The sequence below is a fragment of the Barbus barbus genome (genome assembly GCF_936440315.1).
Source record: "Barbus barbus genome assembly, chromosome: 36".
Lineage (NCBI taxonomy): Eukaryota > Metazoa > Chordata > Actinopteri > Cypriniformes > Cyprinidae > Barbus > Barbus barbus.
In genome coordinates, this window is record NC_136714.1 from 19,767,001 (window position 1) to 19,788,492 (window position 21,492).

The following is a 21,492-nucleotide window of genomic DNA, read 5'->3' on the forward strand; positions in this document are numbered from 1 at the left end:
ATGCGTTTCCCTGTGTTCTTCTACGTGCTAAGTGTGTGGCTCGGGTTTTTGTGTGTGATGTTCGTGTGTGGAGTGGGATCTGGAGAGGAGGATTTGCCTGGGATGGATCTTTTTTGCAATTTAACTGGCACCCGGTCCTCAAGGTGACAAGTCTCATGATGCTGTATGGAAATGGTGAGAGGAAACACTTCTGTTTCTGTCTCGCATGTATAAACACCTTTTCTCTCTTCTTTTTAACTCTTCTCTTTCCTTCTCCTGTTTACAGTCTTGCTCCATTACAAATATTCTTATAGGAAAGAATCCGAAATTATTGTATGTGTATGTATGTGTGTGTGTATAGATGAATAGAAAGATTAAAAGAACAGCATCTATTTAAAATATAATTTTTTAACATTATAAGTCTTTACTGTCACTTTTGACCAATTTAATGTGCCTGCTTTATTTTTATTTAAAAAATAAAATAAAAAGTAAATAAGAAAACAAATCTTACTGACCTGAAATTTTATTTACCTCGAAAAGAAAAAAATCCAGAAAAAAAGTAATTCCAGGCATATTACCTTAATACATGCCAAAAAACATGGTACAGTCAGTGTTTAAACCATGTCCAAAAACACATATATGTTTTTACAGTTTTAAATGTTTTTTTCTCAGTCCTTCTCCAAATGTGTCCGTTTCTCTTTCTCAGCCATAGTCCTATACCGTGTTCCTCTCACCTGGAGCCGGTGGTGGTGTAAGTGGGCCCATGCAGGACTGTTGTTTGTGGCCATTGTGCTGTCTGTGCTAGGATTGTGTGCGGCCTTTGATTTTCACACTGCCAACAACATCCCTCATCTGTATTCATTACACAGCTGTACTGGGATCTCCACAGTGGCCCTATTCACTTTGCAGGTACAGTATACAATACATGGTCAAGCCTGATTTATGACACAGTATTCATTGCTTCATGCTTGATAAAGCTCCATGAGTATGTTCTACTCCGTCAAATTTGAAAGAAATTATGCTTGGCATGGTCTCCTGTGCCTTTCTCCTCTGATTGAATAGTTTGTGGGTCTTTGTTTTTTCTTGTTGCCCTGGACCCCTTTGGCTTTTAGAGCCCGTCTGAAACCTCTTCACATCTGGATGGGCATTGCCATCTTCATCCTGAGTCTCATCACCAGCTTGTCTGGGATCAATGAAAAACTACTGCTGACACTGTGAGTGACAATCGTATTATCACAACCCTGTAGCTGCAAGAAATGGCTGTGATTTATCTTATTCAGAGACATAATATTATGTTTTCTCTTTGAATTAGTTGTGTAGGGGGCTCTTATTATGGTGAAAACATCCTCTAATGGTCTGTTTTTATAACGGCTGAAATGTTTGTAGCAGTTTCAGTGTTTCCAACCGATTGTGTCTCAGTAGAAATGGGAGAAATGGAAGCAATACCAAACCATATACGGCACTGCCTGCTGAAGCTCTGTTTGCAAACTCATTAGGCATTGCAGTTGTTATTTTCGGATTGTTAGTGCTGAAACTTCTGTCCAGTCAGAAATGGAAGAATCCAGAGTCTGAGAATGAAACTGACAGAGTGAGTGATGACCCCCACTTTAAAATGCCAAAAATTAATTGTAAGAATAAACACTACTGTCGTTGTTGTTTTTTTTTTTTTTTACTTAATACTTTAATTAAGCAAGTATGCATTAAATTGATCAAAATTGACAGTAAATACATTTATAATTTAAAAAGATTTAAAAAGGTTTCTATTTCAAATAAATGCTGTTTTACTTTTTATTAAAATTAGAACCAAATCAGCATATTAGAATAATTTCTGAAGGATCATGTGAAGGATCACTTCAGCTTTGCAATCACATTTTAAAATATATTAACATTTCAACATTTCAAATTTTGTAACAATATTTTACAATATTACTGTTTTTAATTTATTTTTTGGTCAAATAAATGCAGCCTTGATGAGCATAAGATACTTTTTTTAAACATTTGCATAGTAGTGTATATTTATTGTCTACATTTTTATTGTTAATTTTGTAAAGGTTTGCTTTTGTAACATTAAAAATGACCATTTAGTGCTGAATAGTGAGACAATGGCTGAATTTATGTGTTCTTTTAATGTGATTTGTAGCCTTTGCTGACAGATGCCAGATGAAGACTGGAGTAAACAAGAAGAAACATGTATATATCTTACTTTTTGACTACTCTGTGGCAGCTGACTGGTTTTATGCTTGCTTCATTTATACATCCAAAACAAATTGAGTGCCCAGTTGATTGCCCTCTTGTGGTTAGTAAGAAAATTGCAAGAAAATAAATCAATAAATTGATCTTAAATTTACTATGTATTGCCGTCCACGTTCATTTTTTTTAGATTTTACATTGTAATGGTGTTGCATATAATCGTGCTTTGTAGTTGTGAAGAAAAGTGGAGATGCCGGGGATTGAACCCGGGGCCTCATACATGCAAAGCATGCGCTCTACCACTGAGCTACATCCCCTTAGAAGCTCCGAGAATTTAGGTGGCTATGAGAACTTTATAGAATATATATTAGCATATTACTTCAGCAAAATATTTTTTCTTATAGCTATTTTTTTTAACTACACATCCTTAACTATACTCTAATAATTCGTAAAAATATATAAATAAATAGTAGGCCTATAGGAACAATATTAGTAATTACATTAACGTGTCTGAACTTTAAGGCTGATTTAAAGATTTGTGTATAGTTAATATATTGGATTTAGTTTTTTTCATTTTAAACGAGTGTAAATATGTTACGTGCACTCATCGTTGTGGCGGCACCGTCTTTCCTTATTCATCGCTTACGGTGCTGATTGGTTTAAAATTCCACCAAAACTAATGGAGGCCAATTAAATTAATTTACGTTGAACTCGTCGTTGCATTCATCGGTGTTATGTGACTGGAAACTCGCAGGTGAATGTGTGTGTACACACAGATGACGAAGCACACACAAGCGCTCTGAAATGGGATGTTTCATAGGCTAAAGACTACAACAAACGCCGTCGGATAACGGAATTTAAATCGGATTTCTATATAATATCAAAAGCATGTCCGCTTTTGTGGTGAGTGAAAGGTTAAACGTGAAATGCTGTGAGTTTTGTGTTAGCTTGCTAAAGTTGTTAGCATGATTAAGTGCGCAAAAGCTGCTTGCAGCTTTAAAGTCTCTGGACCAACGTGATTCAGTGCAGTAGTCAAGAGTTGCATAATCAACGCGATATCATTAATATGATTTTATAACGACCTATTATTTTATTCATTGAGCTAGTTGCAGGCCTTGTGAAATACATGCAAATACAATTGTTAGTGATACTTTAGGTCCATTTAAACAAATGTAATTCATCTTCAAGATTGCAAACGAGAACTTGAGATAATAACGGTGGTAATAATTTCTTATAATGTTAAACGTAACGCTATGGGCCAAGTTTCAGTTTCATTGGTTTTCAGCGGCAATGCTTATGTTTACTACAGGGGGCTCGTAAAGATTTAAGAAATGTATCTTAAAACAAAATGTAAATGGGTGAAGCAACTGTAATTCAAATTATAATGTGTAAACACGTTTTGCATGTTGATTGGAACTAAATAAACTAAGTTACATAATTAGGGCTATTTATAAAGTTTGTGTGTTAAATAGAGGGGGTAACATCTCATGCTGCCTTGTCAGATTTGGTGACCCTGATGACTTTAACCTTCATCTGTTAACTTCAGGCCAAAATGCTTTTTAGGATATAAAATAGAGGAGTTTAGACAGTACCAGAGTGTTTCTGGGTAACATTACAGCCATAGCGTTTATAATAAGAGGAGTAACAGATTTCGATAACCTTTAATGCTGCCTTGTCGGACTGGGTGACCCTGATGTGTTGTGTAAATGCAACTCTTCACATCAGACCAAAATGCATGCTAGGATATAAATTAGAGGGTGTTAGAAATCAGCAGAGTGAATCTGGGCAATGTTAAAGCCATTCTGTGTGAAATAAAGGGGGGTAACAGGTTTTGGTAAGGTGTAACCCTGCCTTGTCATATTTGGTGACCCTGCTGTACATCTGCATCTGTTCACATCAGAGCAAAATTCATTCTAGGATTAAAAATAGAGGGGGTTAGACATCACCACAGTGAATTTGGGTAACATATTTCGATGAACTTTAATACTGCCTTGTTAGATTTGATGACCCTGCTGTACATCTGTAGCAGAATTCCTGGGCAGCTTGTCTGAAAGGATTATTTTTTGAAGTAATTTAACCAGTTTTACATCACCACTTGCTCGATGCATCTGTTTTTCTGCAGCCTCAACAGATTCTCCCTTCACTCTCACAGTAATGTGCATGAGCACCAGATGTGCTCTCACAAGAACATTTAATGAACAGCAACCTCTAGTCACAGATTTGTCCCAGTTAAAATAAAATAAAAATACTTTATGTATTCAGAAACAAAAAATTATCTGTGTATTTCAAGTCAAGTCAGCACCAGTCCTAAACAGCTGTTAGCAAGGAAGTGCTTCACATTGAAATAAGGCTACTTAATTATTATAATCTCATTCACTAGCTGTCTGCATTTATTTTTCTAGGCCCATCCCTCGGTTTGTGTCAGAGGAACAGAACACACATACACACCTGTGCTGTGTCAAGATGAGAAGTGTTTAGGGCAGGAAAAAGGAGTGCACATGCACTGCCCGCTCTGTTCTGTGGCCGAGGCTTACCAAGATCCCGTCATCCTGCGAGCTCACTTCCGCATCAAACACGTGGACAAAGGCATTGACTTTGCAGGTGAGGCACAGTGAGACTAAAGACTCACATGTGATTCATGTCCTTTGGAGACATTTGGTCAATCTCATTTTTTATGGACAGGCTTGAAGGTGCTGCGCTGCTGTATCCATTGTGAGATTGTGGGCACTATTAAAGGAGAAAAACGGTTTAAAGGTGCACACTGGCACTGTTACCGCTGTAGAAATGGTTTCAACAGGAGGGACGAGGCCATCAAACACTATAAAACACACTTCCGAAATCCCCACACCACATTCCAGATCCAAGTCACACAGGTAAAGGTGGATAACCCTGATTTAAATCTGTTTTGCACTTTAGATATGGCATTTTTTGATCATGATTGCACGTGTGCTGTCCTAGAATGTGAACTGCCGACAGTATTATGGCGAGAGCTCAGAGGCTCATGCTAAAGCCTATGAAGGGCTGGCGGTTAGTCTTGGAGATGGCACTAGCATTGGATCCATCTTAACTCAGCCCATCCTGACCACTGGCACTGAAACCCTACTGACTGTGGAGCCAAAGGTAGACAAAATCACAAAGCTTTATTTTGGGCATGAACCGTTTTGGTGTTTGCCTTGAAGTTTTGTTGTTCACCTCTCCTTTCTGTGTTTGAAGGAAGACGGTGAGAGAAATGGAATCCCATTGGGTGCTGAGGAAGAGGTGGGGTCTTCCCGGAATTCATCTGATGGGACTCAGACTCTTGTTCTTATGGACCCTGATGGACAGGGAAACAGTGTGATCTATGACACAGCTACTGGTATCCTCACTGAACAGGTGAACATTATTAACGGGAATTATTGAACATATCACTATTTCATGGCACTTCATGATTAATGTTTTGTGAAACTTCAAAATTACAAACAATATATAAAGTGCCTTATTATTAATGCAGATCTGCTATTACTAGTAATCCTTACATACACAACTGTTAAACGTAAGCGACAACATAAAAAATGATTAGCAACCCCCAAATTTGTAACAGTAGTGTACGTTATTCTTGTACTTTATTCAGTCTTCTGGTTTTGTAGATCTCCTGTAAGAGCTGTCAAAAAAATGTGTTGCTTTAATTTCAGGAGGCAGAAAGTTTGGAACAGACCCTGCTACATAAACGACTCCTGGAGCTCCACCAGCAGATCGATACACTACGTCAGGAGAAGGAGAGTATGGAGAAGACACTACGAGCTGAGATTAAACAGCTCAAAGAACAGGTATACCTGCTTAATCGCTCTCTCTCTCTCTCTCTCTCTCTAAAATCTGCATTAATAACAGCATTAGTCTGCTATCAACGGCTCAAGCCTCTGTTACTCACTCTAAATTGATGTTTTGGAATTGGCAACAGAGGCGTGTGATGATTTGCGCAAGAAATTAGTCCTACACGCAAGTGCTTTAAGGACTAAAACCTGATAAATGTCTTGAAATACATCCCGAACAATTTCTAGAGGTGTGGTAACCATAGTATTAATGGAATAATTGACTCTTTTTTTGGAAAATAATGCACACCCAAGGGTGTACATTATTCATATACATTATAAGTAATTTCTAACTTCTGTTGATGTAAAATTCAATGTTTTGTTTAATTTTTTTATGTAGCTCATTTGTGGTATGTTGTTGTCATTCACCATACAATCATTTTAAATTGCCCTGTTGTATAAACACATGGGACAGATGTTGACAGTAAATACACTTACTTTTTGATTGATGGTTAGCCAAGCAACCAATACCACGCATATTTCATCTATCATACTGGAGTGACAGTTCGAAAGTGAAAGTTTCATGTTCATCAAAAAAAAAAGTTGTATTTTGGTTTCCTCAAAAATATGACCTGTTTAAAACATTGATGATAATAAGAAATGTTAAGCAGCTAATCAGCATAATAGAATGATTTCTGAAGGATCACATGACACTGAAGACTGGAGTAATTATGCTGAAAATTCTACTTTGCCATCACAGGAATAAATTACCTTTTAAATTACATTTGAAAATATATTTTTTCAAATAGAAAGCAGTTGTTTTAAGTTGTAGTAATATTTCATAATATTAAAATTTTTACTGTATATGTTAATCAAATAAATACAGCCTTGATGAGAGACTTCCTTCAAAACAGTCTTACCAACTTTTTAATGGTAGTGTATCTTCCATCTAGAAAGTAGTTTCACCTCCAAATGACAATGTGAACAACACACACACACGTGTATATATATATATATATATATATATATATTAGGGATGCCACAATTCTCAATATAATATTGAACCGTTCGGTACGACATCCACGGTTCAATACGCGCTTGTGAATTGCGGTTTTTTCGGTTTTACGTTTAAATAATTTATGTGCGTTTTATTTCTCTCCGAATTGACTGTTTGTGTGTGCCTGTAAGTCTATGAGCTGAGATGAGGAAACTCCTTCCCTCGAGTGAATATTCAATCACTACGCTCTAAAGTTAGGGGGCGCTTAACCATCATTCCACACTTTAACATGGCGAGCGGCGGTGAAGTGAGGCAACAGTACGAGGAAGCGCCGGCGTCTTTCAAATCCGCGATGTGGATACATTTCGGTTTTGCCGTTGAGTATAATCAAATAATACATAAATACCTAAGACATGTCACTCGTATTGTTTTAAATGGGGAAAAATGCAACGCTTGGCCGCTCAATCGCAGGAAGCCCCGCCTTCTGAATGAAAGAACCAATCGTTAATCAGTAAAGTCAGCGCGTCACTGCAGCTGCCGTTAGAAGTCCCGGTTGCTATAGAAACAGTCAGCGCTCTGAGACTCGCGCTCAGGACTGCGCATGCGCACTGGCTGATCTAGCCTGAGAAATAAGCTTTTTATAACGCTATTTGAGCAAAAGAAACAACAAATTTATGTGTTCCCCAGTTTGTACATGGGCTACCAGCAGCTCTAAGATTTCAGCGTTAATTTTTTATTTATTATACAATACACTAGGAACTAGTGTAGGCTACTGTTCTTGGCTTTTAAGTAAAATAAAGGAGCATTGCAATAAATCGTTTTTATTTTTTTCTCCTTAACCTCTTACTGTTCCTATTGCCTAAGCATAGAATAACAAAAAAAAACACTTATGTGTCAAGCCATCAGAACCGAACCGAAACAAAAACCGAGGTATGTATTGAACCGTAGGCTAACTGTATTGTTGCATCCCTAATATATATATATATATATATATATATATATATGTATATGTATATGTATATATATATATATAATTTTAATATTGTCCTGTGAGTTGTAACTGCAGATCATAGACATTCATGTGTACAGTTGCTAGAATTAACTTTTTCTTTGCATCCATTCTATTTTATTATTAGGTGGCAAGCCTGGTTCAGTCTAACGTGAGGATGTTTGAGGAACTGCAAGCTTATCAATGTCCAGATCACAGCCAGCAGAAGGTGGCCAAGCTTGTAAGTGTTCTGAATGTACAGGCTTGGGTGAATAAAAATGGACATGATTCCAGAGTGAAACTGTCATATTTTCTTTGTTTTTTTATATTGTCAGCTGGAAAACCTTGAAGCTCAGCACAAAGACCTCCTGCAGGCCCAGCTGGCCTCACTCAGAAGGGAGATCCTGTCAGGGGCAGATAACATGCCTATCAATGGCCACAAGGGGGCTCTGGAGCTCAGTGGAGATTCAGAGGAGTCACAAACTGAAGCCATCAGTGGCACTTTAACAGGACTGGAGGATATGGATGTGCAACTACAAACTGAGCAACATGAGGCACTAAAATCCACAGAGCTTGAACTAGTACCAACCAATACAATTCCCTGTTTGGAGAGCCCCGGCTTGGACTTAGATTTGCCAAACACTGGCTTGACTACAGCTAATGTTTTAGAGGATAAACGGGAAGTGTCGTTGTCCCTTGTGTCATCGAAGAAGCGCAGATCAGCGGATTACTCAGAAGAGACGACTGAAAGCAAAGTACAGAGAGTCAGCTGAAAATGACTTATTAAAAACACACTTGTCTCCATTCCTTGTTCTTAAAAAAATGCTTTTACCTTTGCCACACATTTCCTGGGGGGGAAAAATAAATAAAATACAGAATGATCTTTATTCTGTAATTTGGCAAAATATACATACAAATTTCCATGTTCAAATATTTTTAACCTTTTCCATGCTTATTTATATGTTTAATTGCTGGTTTTGTCAATGCTTTCTGATGTACTTCAATGCTCTTGTTACTCAAACAATGTGCAGGACTTATTTCTGATGTTCTTTTGAGCATAAACACAACCATGTAACTTATAATAAAGCCATAAAGTAAAAATTTTGTGACGAACTATTATGAGATGATGGAAAAACGTTGGGTTGTCAAGTTTTGAAGGTTTATTGCCATAATAGTTGTCCTGTTTGGGCTTTTTTGTTTAAAATCTATTTATATATATATATATATATATATATATATTAGTGCTGTCAAACGATTAATAAAAGTTTTTGTTTGCCTAATATATGTTTGTGTACTGTGTATATTTATTATGTATATAAATACACACACTTGCACATATATATTTAAGAAACATGTTTATATATTAAATATATTTATATATGATATACAATATACATGTAAATATATATATATATACGGTATTGTGTTTTTAATGTATTTACATGTATATATTTTTATTCATATAATTTATACATATATTTAATATATAAACAACATATTTTTCTTAAATATATATGTGCAAGTGTGTGTATTTATATATACATAATAGAAACACGCATATTATGTAAACAAAAGCTTTTAGCGCCTTCTAGAGGAAGACGCCCGCTTCTCCAGACCAGATGGTGGCAGTAAGTAATGCTACTTTGTGTTTATTAAGCAACAAAGCTGGGGAGGAAGGACGCGGGCAATTCACTAGTGCACTGTTGTGAGTATTATGTTAAAGTTTACCGTTTTATTTCAAGCTTAAATGACATGTCTGTGTAAAATATAAACAGGAACGGAACAGGAAGTGTCATTATCGAGTTCAGTGTATCATTTATGTGGTAGCTATGCAGTTAAATACGCACGTACGCGTCAAGCTTGGTTGTTTCTGTGCAACATTTATAAGAATATTTTACCATAAAATAGGTCATATACTAGTGTTTTCCGTCGACCTTACAGGATCGGTAAGCTCTGACAGAAATGCATGATTGTTTTGTGATTGCTATTATTTCCTGTGTTTTATAGTGTTTAGGTGACGCATATGTCCCAGTCAGCGCAGCCCGGCGCCATGCCCTCAGCCCCGGATTCCCCGTCTCTGAGCGTGACCGTCAGCGGGAATGTGCAGAAATACAGCATCAAGAAGAAAAAGGTCCTAAATGCGGAGGAGACTGAGCTGTTCGAGCTCACTCAGGCTGCTGGGATAGTCATTGATCAAGAGGTTTTCAAGTGAGTCCCACAAAATCAAATATGTCAGTACCGACTAAAAAATGTACTAAATATCACTATTATTTCAGTTGATTAATCACAGTACATTATTTTCTATTAAAAGTTGTATGTTGTTGAAATATGCAAATGAGTTATTATATGATGATAAATCTATATATTTGCAAACCTTCAGGATGTTGTTAGGAATAAAACTGAAAGGGTTGGTGTATTCTGGCTCAGTGCATGAGAAAAACACATTCTGAGAAAACCTCTTGTAATTAGCTCAAATATCTAAAAAATAGCTCAAAATCTCACAATTGACCAGTGCAAGAATTGAGAGTTGATTTGTCTTGAAGGAAACTTTGAGTCAGACCTTTTAAAGGGATAGTTAACCCAAAAATTTAAATGTTGTCATTAATTCCAAACCCTCTTGTTGTTCCAAACCCGTAAGTCCTTTGTTTTTCTTCGGAACACAAATTACGTGGCTAATAAAAAATATAGCAGTCTGTGAAAGAGAGTGAAAGACGCTTTGTAGGACGAAGCATCTACCACACATTCTATCAATCGATGCAAGTTTTATGTGCAAAAAATAAAAGCCTAACTTTTCTTTAAGCCAAGTTGCTGCTGTTTTTCCTTTCAATTTCCGCCTTTCATTAACTGCTGGTTCTGACGGCACTCACCTAGATCACATTTACAGAATGGTAAAGAGGCAATGCCGGGGAAGTGCAAGTTTAATCCAGCATGCCTGGAAAAGGAGGCATATAAAAATTGGCTTCTTGAAGATCCAAAAAGTGTTCATCGTGCACAGTGTAAATTATGCAAAAAAAAATCTCGAGATTTCAAACATGGGCAAGTCGGAGCTGAAGAGTCACATGCAAGGGGAGCATCATGTCAATGCAGCTGCCCGCACTGGATCAACATCCATCAGAGAATATTTCACCCCCACAGTCTCAAAGCAACAGGTAAGCATTTCATTGTTGTTAGTGGTTTGTGTGTGTTTGTTTATTTGTATCCAAAACGATGTGAACCGAGCGCTAAACATGCTCATTCAGTGTATGGTTCATTCATACTCAAAGCCACAGGGCGCTCTCGTGCTCCAAAACAGATTCATAAAAGAAATTAACTTGTGACCCGCCATGAAATTCCTAATATAGACAAAGGCATCTAGCCATAGCTGTAACTAAGCTGAATAAAAAGCAGAAACATTTTGACTGATAATTACACAATTGCCACAATATGGTTTGTGTGTGTTTTTCAAGTCTTCAAGAATTAAGTATATTAAATCAAATCATCATCAGTATATTAATACAGTGCTAATTGACATATGTTATAGAACAGAAACCATAAAATATACTTTTGTCTTATTCTGTGATTAAAAATGGAATGGAGTCACTCAATTTTCAACAACAACCTGTATCTCTTCAGGGAAAACAGATCAAGGAAAGCAAATGCCTAGGCTAGAGCACCTCCTAGTGGGCATTGTATAGAAAAATAACTTTTCCTTTTTTGTACAATTTTAAAACCATTCATTTCACATATATATATATATGTATATATATATATATATATATATATATATGTATATATATATATATATATATATATGTATATATATATATATATATATATATATGTATATATATATATATATGTATATATATGTATATATATATATATATGTATATATATGTATATATATATATATATAACTTGTGTAATTTAATATATATTATGTAATAAGTTGTATATTGTGTTTTGGAGGACTTTTAATTGTAACTTGAATGAAATCAAAAATCCTTACAACATACAAAAATAGTTTTAGTCCAAACAAGTCACTAGAATGCAATAAAATAATTACTTGAACTCTTACAACCAATACTGCATGCTTGCTAGACAGCCATGACTGAATATATTTGCCATAATTTAATTTGTACATGTTCTTTTTCAGAACCCTCAAACTAGTACAACATCAGGATTCTTGGGTACGAAACAATGATACTTGGAGGGCTGAAATTCTTTGGACTCTAAAGAATGTTACATCCCACTATTCCAACAAGAGCGCTGAGGACAATTCCACATTATTCCAGCTAATGTTTCCAGAGAAAAATAATTTGCTTGTGGTGAAAAGAAGACATCCTACATACATGGTTAATTATAGCATTGCTCCTTATGTGAAGCTGCAACTGCTGTAAAAAGTGAAAACGGATTCAGAATATGTCCTGCTATTTGATGAATCTCTTAACAAGGAACTTCAGCTAAAGCAGATGGATGTGCACATTAGATTTTTGGATGCAGTTGCAAACAAGGTCTCCACACACTACTTGGATTCTGCATGTATGGGGCATGGTAAGGCAGAGAACTGTCTGGAACATTTCAAGCACTTGACAGAAGAACTTGATTTGAGTAATCTTCAGATTTCGATGGATGGGCCTAATGTAAACCACAAATTCTACAGGGATTTTCAAATCACTGTGTTGGCTGAATGTACAGACAAACAACTGATTGATATTGGTACATGTTCCTTACATAGTGTGCACAATGCATTTCGAAATGCCTTCCTTGAAACAAATTGGCACATTGACAACCAGTTGCTGGCATTTTATCGCCTGTTTCGCGATACACCTGCACGACGGGATGATTGTTACAATAACTGGTTCCTCATTGTTTCCGAAAAAGTTCTGCTCTCACAGATGGGTGGAAAATGTTGAAGTTGCTTCGAGAGCACTAGAGGTGTTGCCTCATCTAAGAACATACGTGAAAACCGTCGAAGCAGACAAGAACTTAAACACTCCAAAGTGTAAAACATTCACAGTAGTGAAAGAAGCATGTGTGGATCTGTTATTCCCTGCAAAGCTGCATTTCTTTGTCTATTTAGCAAAGCATGTACAAGGCTGCCTACAAAAGTATCAGACAGATAGCCCCATGATCCCATTTATGACCTCAGACTGGGCAGACATGATCTCTGCTGTAATGAGTAGAGTACTTAAAACTAATGTAACAGAGACAATGACAGACCCGCTGAAGATGTCCAAGTATGAAATGAAAGATGAGGATGCATTAGGTCTGGCTAAAATAGACCTTGGATTTTCCACAGACGGAGCTCTCAAACAAATGGCGGGGAAAGTGAGTGAAAAAAGAATTTTGGAATTCAGAAGAGATGCAAGGCGGTGTCTCCTTCAACTCTTAAAGAGACTCTTGGACAAAACCCCCATTCGCTCTAGTTTTGTGAGACAGACTACCTGCCTTAACCCCAAGGCCATCGCCCAGGATCCTGATGGATGTGAACGAAGGTTCAAAAGACTTCTAAACCATTTAGTTGAGCTAAAAAGGTTTCCAGAAAGCAAGTGTGATGATGCTCAAATGCAGTACAAGACCTTCATTAAAGATGAAGTGGCTAGAAACCTGTCAAAGTACAGGGACTATGAGATCCAGTCACACTCACTTGACCATTTCTTCTCAGAAACCTTACTGGGAAAACCTGATCTCAAATACCTATGGCAGGTAGTAAAAATTGTGCTGCTTTTGTCACATGGTCAGGCTGCTGTGGAGCGAGGATTTTCTGTGAATGCAGCCATGAGCACTGAAAATAAAAAGGAAATCAGCTATGTATCACAGAGACTTTTTTATGATTATGTTTCAAGTGCTGGAGGAGTTAAGAAAGTTCAGATCAATCCCAGAATGATTGCCAGCTGTCATTTATACATCTTAATCTATGGGAACCGGAGCTTCCAACGGTAGCTGCAGTGACGCAAAGACTTCACCAATCAGCGATTGGCTCCTTCATTTAGAAGGCGGGACATATTCTGCAATATTGCACATTGCAGTTTCCCTCATTCATAAGTAATAGGAGTGAACCATCTTTTAATATGTATAGTCATTGGTCTGGCTCATAATAAGGCAGGTTAACAACTTTCTGACTTATTTGACCAGTTTGCGGAAATAATTTCAATTTTCCTTTAGTACTTTTAAACTTTGATTTGGTGAGGTGTGGACAAAGCAGGGTTGTTATATAAAAAAAAAAAAAAAGATTTTATTATAGTTAACTTTTTTTTTTTTCTTTTTTAAGTAAAATTTATTTTATTTCCAAGGAAACATTGCTCATTTTCCACATCAAAACTATATAGACATTAAAAACACACAAATACGCACAACAAATTAAAACTTTGACTAAAATGAAAACAAAATATAAAAATACTTAATTCAACATATTAATAAAAAACTACAACTGTACTGAACCACCTACAATTAGAGTAATAAACCATATGACTTTGTGTGGTTTGTTTTCTTATTAATATCAATACTTTTTTTTTTTTTTGAATACTGCTGACTTTAATCCCATTACTGTTGCCACTTTCAGAAAAGCAATAAAATCACAGTAAAATCACTGTAGCACAACTTCCCTCACTGAGTTAGCAGATTTTATCTGTTAATGTTTCATGATTCTAAATGGCCCATCTCTGTACTGCTACAGGATCATATTGGACCTGTTAAAGATGAACGTTGCTCCTCTGGCAGTCTTTCAGACCCTAAAGGCCATGTGTGCAGGGCAGAAGGTGTCTGAAACATCCACTGGTGACACATCCACAGTGTCCCACTCCGCCACTGCGCATTCAGAGTCTAGAGGTGAGTGTCACACATGTAAAAGACCAATTGCATGATTTGAGTTGGAAAATAGGTGATGTCCAATACAAAGCAACATCTATGCTGTACTGATGGTACTTTCGAACTCCGACTGTCCTTTTTGGTAATCTGTGTGTGACTTCCTATAGAAGAGGAGAGTGTGGTCTCAGGAAAGAGCGCTAAAACTGCAGCCCCTCCCTCTGCATCTGTGTCCCGCCCACCTAGGGGAGGGGCTAAAATAGTGGTCTACAGTGCGGGTGACACGAGCGCTCCTGTTTCTCAAGGTTTTTCTTCTCTTTCTCTTTTAGCTTGGTTCTCTCATCCTTTTTTTAATCCCGATGCTTGCGAGTTCAAGGTTTTCTCTTCACTCCCATGAACTATTGCAGCACATTTCTCATGCTGACATTACTAATTCCTGCCTCAGCTTCATAGTATCGTATATCTGTTCTCATTCTCATGCCTCGCCGATTATGCCTGTGATTTGCGGGCTCAGTGCCCCGAATATGGGGGTGAAATGCCCCAGATCTGTTCCTTCATGTGTCTCATGGACTCTGACTCTCATCCAGCTATAGAGTCCTCTGCTTCTCATGGTAAATGAATGTCTGTTAATGGCGTGTGTCGAATGTGACACTGTAATGCACTAGTAAACCAGTTTCCTGCGAAATTGCCTGCCATCAACATTGAAAAGCATGCATGTGACTGTTAACTTCATAAACGGATAGTGTTTGCCACTTCATCATTGATTTTTACACTGAAGACAACTGATTTGTTATAAATCATTTTGGTGTCACCTAATCAACAATTTCCCTCAGATGTGACCTTCTCCATCATTTTGAGTTATTTTAACTCAAATAATTATAATTATATTATATATAATTATATTTATACTTCAATCTGGTCAAAATATAATTTAAATGGTGTCTGTCTGTTATAATTTTGAATTACAAAATGAGAAATGTTATTCATACATCAAATAAATAAAATAATGATTTTCTAATATTATATTTTATTGATATGCTCCTCTTTAATCATTTTCATACCTAATAAGCTGTGAACACTGAATGACTGAATGATTCGTCTTATAGCTGTTTGGCTCTCAACTCTTTAATGAAGACTTTTTCCAATCCCTGTGTGAAAAACAAATACTTCGGGAACCAGGTCAACAGAAGTAATTGTCCGGCACTGTTGCACTAATTAACTAGTAGTTAAAGCAGAATAGATCATCGGTTCATGCGCGTATGCTGCTATTTGAACTGAAGCATCATCATTGATTTGCCACACCACATTAAAACATGTCAGACAGACATTTATTTTTGAATTTCTCAATAAAAAAAAAAATTACAAACAATTTGTTACAACTTTTAACTCAAAATGATAGAGCTCATCACATATGTATGTGTTATGTTTATGGACGTTTCTTCTGTGTCTATTTGTGCTTTAGTACGCAGTAAAACAAGTTCAGGGCAAGGGGAGAAATCGGCAAGAGATGGCTCTAGCCAGCGAGTGCCACGGCAGGTCAGCGCCACCAGGGGTCAGAAGAGCGCCAAGAGCTCAGGCAGCAGCAGCTCGTCTTCTCAGCTCACCTCCAACTGAAGTTCTTCATGAATTAAACAACACATACCAAACTTGCTCAAATTAAACTCTGTTTTTCTGTTGATGAAGGTTCCTGTAGGATTGGAAGAAACTTTTTCACTGTAAACAAAAATGGCTTAAAATAGTAATTTTAGGGATCTCCTTAGAGATATCTACAGTGTTTAACTGAAGACGTCTTTTTATCAAATTTGCATCTTGCCTAGAGAGACTGAAGTATGCCATATTTTCCACGGTTTAGTTTACACGTTCACACCAAAACCATTTGAGAAAAACACAGATAATCTTTTGCTATCTTTAAACCATGCTGCTGTGAACCACATCTGTTTTAAACTGTTTATGTGCAAGACTCAAAATTCAAATGTCTTGGTAAGCTTCGATGTCTTGATGGACATTATTTTTTTTGTTATTTCCTTTTATTTTATCCTTTTTTTTTTCAAGTGTATCTCCAATTTTGAGTAAAGAATATTCCTCTTTAAAAGCAATTATTGTATTTTGCACTTTAGTTCTTTACATGATGAAGCACAGTTTGTATAGTATGCATAAATCATGTGTAAAGCAAAATATGAGTGTATTTGTTTCTGATGAAAAGTCTCAGTTAATGTTTCTGGTTTGCTTTCTTGATGAGAGCTTTAAGCAGAAGCATTTTATTATGCGATTACTTTGACTGTGGAATTATGACTGCTCTCTTCATTCATTTTGACCGGCATGAACTCTTTATCAGCATACTTCATGTTGAATGAGATGGAATTTGCTGCACCGTCTTCCTCTATAGAAGCTGTACTGTGTAAGACAGGGCCAGGGTCAATGGAAGCACTTGTGTGTTTGTACACTGCACATTCTTTAGCCTACTGTATGGTCACACTTGGTGACTGTAGGCCAAGGTAAGACCTCTTGCTATTGAGATGTGCACAATGGATAAAGACTTCAGTGATGAGCTGCAGCTAAATGAAAATAATGTTTTGGAAAAATAATGAAATAACTTGAGAATGGCATGTTTTAAAGAATGGTAAACACTCCAGAGTTCAAATCATGTCCATTCAGATTGGGTCTCTAGGAGCAATTTTTTTTTTGTCATAATGTGAAAGCAGTCCTAAAGGATCATATACAGAAAGACTCATTAAAGAAAGAAAGAAAAAAAAGGATTTTGTTTGACCGGTTAAACGGGTTCAAACTATCCAAACTTTTCTTAAACCATACCACATACTCCTACTCCTCAAAATGTTGGGGTTTAAAAAAAAAAGAAATTAACATATTCAGCAAGGTCTGTTAAAATAATTAAAAGTGACAATAAACATTGTTGCAAAAAAAAAAAATATTTCAAATAAATGCTTTTCTTTTGAAATTCTATTCATTAAAGTATTTGGGAAAAAAATGTCTGTTTTCAACAGTGATATTAATAAGAAATTTCTTAAAGGGATAGTTTACCTTCAGTTGGTCCCCATTGCCTTGCATAGTGTTTTTTTCCCATACTATGGAATTCAGTGGGGACCAGCAACTGAAGGCAAACTATCCCTTTAAAGCTCCAAATCAGCATATTACACTGAAAAACTCGAGAGTACATTTTACAAGAAAATACTGTTTCAGTCTCGATAGTTCAGAATTTCATGTTTAATTCAGTGTGTTAGATGCCATTGCTAAATTTAACAAATAATTACAAAGGAAAATTCACACCAATTATGTTTATTTTCCCCCTTAGCATATAATGTTGCCATCTCAGGTATATATTACATTTTAAAATGTATTAAAATATAAACCTTTTGCTTAAATGTAGAAATGTATGTCCATGGGATTTTTTCTTTATTGGGATATGACAGAATTCTGATTTTCAATCTTTTAGAATTTTTGGCTTAAGTAAATAAAACATTATAAACCCTTAAGTCAACCTCAACATAAAGCAAGATAACAGTTTAAAGAAGTTTCAATCTGTGAAACAAACTGCTATGTGCATACAGAAGCCTATATGGCCCAAATTCACTTGCATGAACAAAAGTGGCTTATGCTCTACTTTTCATTGCTAAATGGCAGATGGACAGTCTTTTCTCCTTCAAGGTCAGTGGTTTAAAGCGAATTCCTTCAGATATTCCTGCACAAATATGGCCATAAAGACACGTCTCATTGCACATGTAAGTCTTTCAAAAGTTTTTTTTTTTTTTTTTTGGTCACGGAGAAAAAAGATTTCTGCACCTGAATGATCAGTAGGGCTTTCCTTTGTCATTTTAATGAAAGACAGTTGGGTTTGTTGACTAGGCCTATATGGTTACCATTTTTGGGGGCAAAGTGTGTTTTTTTTTTATGTGTATATTTTTAAGTCTTCTCACACACCAATCTGCCACTGGTCGCTCAGATGTTGTTGTGTATTGATCTCAGTATGTATTGATCTCTCTGTATGTATATGCAGCAAGCAGACCATGACCGGATGGTTAGAAAGGTTGCGAGGGGTTTTATGGTAGCTATACCAATCCAACAATAGTATCGCCTGATTTTTGAAGAGTCTATGGTCCATAAGTAAAGAACAGAGCAGTGCTCGTGTGGGGAATAGAAAAGAAAAGCTTTTGTTTGCCCGACTGAGAGGGATGAGGACAAAGACATACACTTGTGGAGAAAACGAGAAAGAAAAAGAGCTTGAGCTAAAGAAAATAGGTGAAGGAAGCGAGAGAGGTTCAAACCTCGAGAGAGAGAGAGAGAGAGAGAGAGAGAGAGAGAGAGAGCGCGAGAGTGAAAGAGGTGAGCTGGAGGTTTTAATGTGGCCGTTTGTCGTGTTTATGTGGCTGTGGCGCTGCTCTCCTGCTCTCTGTATTGATGGCAGTGCAGCCAGGCTGTAATTGATGGCGGCATATTGCTGTACTCCGGCAAGTGTAATGGGCCGAGACACAGAAGCAGAGAGCACAGCAGGAACCCTCTTTAACCCTTTACGTGCTCACACACTCAAACCCTGAAATATGTGTGTGTGTTTGTGTCTCTGTAGGGAAGACGACGGTTACCACATTTATACTACAGGTAGATTAACTCCTCTCCATATTTTGTAACCCCGCGTTTGCTTTAAAGCATTAATCATCCATTCAAAACACCTTGTGCATTGTGCAAGTTTTGAAGTTGCACACAAAAGACACAGTTCTTCCCTTCCGTAGATCTCTGTTGCTGCCATAAAACAAAATGCTTATATTGTTACATTTAGTTTGCTAGTCTGCTTTGTTTAAATGTTGGTGGAACTGGTGAAAACAGCTGGTCATGTGATCTCTGTGAAGGGAGAACCAACTTTTATTAGGGTACTGATAAATGAATCGTTTGAAATGTGTGCATATCATTAGTTATTGGGGGGTAAAACTTTTGGAACGTGTGTCTCTAAAGAAATATTTTGGGTTAAATATGAATGAACTGTAACTTCTACACCTGCTAAAATTAAATCAATAAAAGTAAAAAAAATAATTTATCTCAGATTTTATCAAATATTTTATTTCTTTATACAAATGTCTTGTCGAAGCTACCAGTAGACAGAAAAAAATATATAAATTATAAGTAAAATTATAATTTAGGTATTGCATTTTTTTTCTTTTTTGATTGTACAGGGAAGAATTGGAGGCTTTTTAGCTGTTCATGAGTTAGACGGTTTGTACTTTTCTTGTGCCTTTTTTTTTCTCTAACCTGGAATATTTCTTCAAGACATACTTGATGACTGAACCGCATTAGCTTGATTTTATTTTTAGTAAGCGACATGAGTGAAAGGTGTTTATTTATGTTTTATTTATTTATTTTTATTTATTTATTTATTTTCATAGCTTGCCACAGCACTCTGCAAACTGACAAAAAGGTGAAGTCTTGTTTGGGTGGTTGCCTGCCTTCCCAAGTCAGCAATAGGGGGCAGTGTGTCTCTACTGGCACTTTAGTGCTCAGCTGCTGAGATTGCTGGTACCTCATTTCCCCCTCCAGATATGCCCTGCCTGTGGCATCACGCTTCTATGTGTGAACATCTTTTGCAGCATGGAGGGGAAGGGTCCGTCAGCCAGCACGCTCCCACTGCTGTGAACATATTTGTTTGCTTGACTGTTTGTTTCTATTTCTGAGTTTGACTTAACCTTAGTCATTAGCAGGGCAGATTTATGGTAATTTTCATTGTTTATTCGCATGTTTATTCATGGACCTGTATGCTTCCATAGTGATAATTTATTCAGAGACAAGATTTCTTAACATATATAATATCATAAGTCAAGGCTTATAAGTTAACATTGATAATACTAGAAAGCCATTGAACAAAACTGTTAAACCACTAGCTAATCATAAAACATATATTTATACATAAACATATATTCTCACATTTGTCGATATCCAAGTGTGAACAAGAAACAAAGAACCGTAGACCTGTATGTCTGTAGACTCACACAGTAAATGAAAAACAAGTCCTTCCTTTTCAATATCCAGCTGACATCCTCATCAAACAAATGTATTTACTGTACAAGACTCCATCTCAGTCTGAATACTATGAAACAATATTGTGCTCGCTGTTTCTCAGAGCACACAAACTAATCAAAAGTACTCCATGTGTTCGCCAGATAATGACTAGTGAATAGATCTCCTCATGTTATTTACATAGTACATGAAAACATGCTCTTTCCAGCTCTATTTGCAGCAGATCATAGTTTTGTTTGATAATGATTCGAGATTTTAGAAGTCAGTGTGTGCAAAAAGGGATAGATTGAGCCCATCATTGCATTTGTTGACGAAATCACTTAACTCATGAACACCGCATATAATCATATATGATATTCCTACCAACATCACAACGGTGTTCAAGAATTTAATATTATTATTATTTATTATTTAGTCATTTAGCAGACGCTTTTATCCAAAGCGACTTACAAATGAGGACAACAGAAGCAATCAATTGTAGTATTAAAACAACTAAAAACAGATCCAAAACTAAAAGCTAAAACTTTATAAATACTGCCTATACACATTTTAAAAATAAAGAAATTAAATAAAATTGACAAATGCATACAACAAAATTTAAAAACTTAACATTTAAATGAAAATAAATAAATAAAGCTAAAAACAATTCTAAATATTACAGAACAAAAGGTATGAGTATAATAATGATTCTAACATAACACTAAGCCAAACACCAAAAAAACAACAACTATATATGTACAACCACA

General features: G+C 36.4%; 2 protein-coding genes and 1 pseudogene across 7 annotated transcripts; all 3 read left to right on the forward strand.

The window, feature by feature from the left end:
* Nucleotides 1-2,143, forward strand: LOC306855987 (lysosomal membrane ascorbate-dependent ferrireductase CYB561A3-like; annotated as a pseudogene). The gene is made up of 5 exons: nucleotides 1-174; nucleotides 686-888; nucleotides 1,042-1,193; nucleotides 1,402-1,567; nucleotides 2,120-2,143. The product of its transcript is annotated as a lysosomal membrane ascorbate-dependent ferrireductase CYB561A3-like (transcript).
* A 764-nt stretch (nucleotides 2,144-2,907) lies between these two features.
* Nucleotides 2,908-9,072, forward strand: LOC306855681 (uncharacterized protein). The gene is made up of 8 exons (XM_079394486.1): nucleotides 2,908-3,072; nucleotides 4,572-4,770; nucleotides 4,852-5,042; nucleotides 5,128-5,289; nucleotides 5,383-5,541; nucleotides 5,841-5,975; nucleotides 8,091-8,183; nucleotides 8,278-9,072. The coding sequence occupies exons 1-8, from the start codon at nucleotides 3,058-3,060 to the stop codon at nucleotides 8,713-8,715; spliced, it is 1,392 nt and encodes a 463-aa protein (XP_079250612.1). The 5' UTR covers nucleotides 2,908-3,057; the 3' UTR covers nucleotides 8,716-9,072.
* A 515-nt stretch (nucleotides 9,073-9,587) lies between these two features.
* Nucleotides 9,588-17,707, forward strand: mzt2b (mitotic spindle organizing protein 2B). 5 transcript variants are annotated; one of them, XM_079395717.1, is made up of 6 exons: nucleotides 9,588-9,647; nucleotides 9,950-10,150; nucleotides 14,601-14,752; nucleotides 14,899-14,925; nucleotides 14,980-15,033; nucleotides 16,191-17,637. In XM_079395717.1, exons 2-6 carry the CDS (start codon nucleotides 9,966-9,968, stop codon nucleotides 16,340-16,342), a joined length of 570 nt encoding a protein of 189 aa, XP_079251843.1. In that variant the 5' UTR covers nucleotides 9,588-9,647; nucleotides 9,950-9,965; the 3' UTR covers nucleotides 16,343-17,637. The 5 variants fall into 5 exon arrangements, with proteins under 5 accessions (XP_079251843.1, XP_079251841.1, XP_079251842.1 ...); XM_079395715.1 differs by having other exon boundaries at nucleotides 14,899-15,033; nucleotides 16,191-17,680; XM_079395716.1 differs by having other exon boundaries at nucleotides 9,957-10,150; nucleotides 14,899-15,033; nucleotides 16,191-17,643.
* The last annotated feature ends 3,785 nt before the right edge of the window (nucleotides 17,708-21,492 follow it).

Coding starts and splice junctions, on each gene's coding strand:
- mzt2b (XM_079395715.1), top strand. CDS start 9,966: ATGTCCCAGTCAGCGCAGCCCGGCGCCATGCCCTCAGCCCCGGATTCC. Junction 10,151..14,600: donor ATTGATCAAGAGGTTTTCAA/GTGAGTCCCACA, acceptor GTACTGCTACAG/GATCATATTGGACCTGTTAA. Junction 15,034..16,190: donor GAGCGCTCCTGTTTCTCAAG/GTTTTTCTTCTC, acceptor TTTGTGCTTTAG/TACGCAGTAAAACAAGTTCA.
- LOC306855681 (XM_079394486.1), top strand. Junction 4,771..4,851: donor CAAAGGCATTGACTTTGCAG/GTGAGGCACAGT, acceptor TTTTATGGACAG/GCTTGAAGGTGCTGCGCTGC. Junction 5,542..5,840: donor CTGGTATCCTCACTGAACAG/GTGAACATTATT, acceptor CTTTAATTTCAG/GAGGCAGAAAGTTTGGAACA.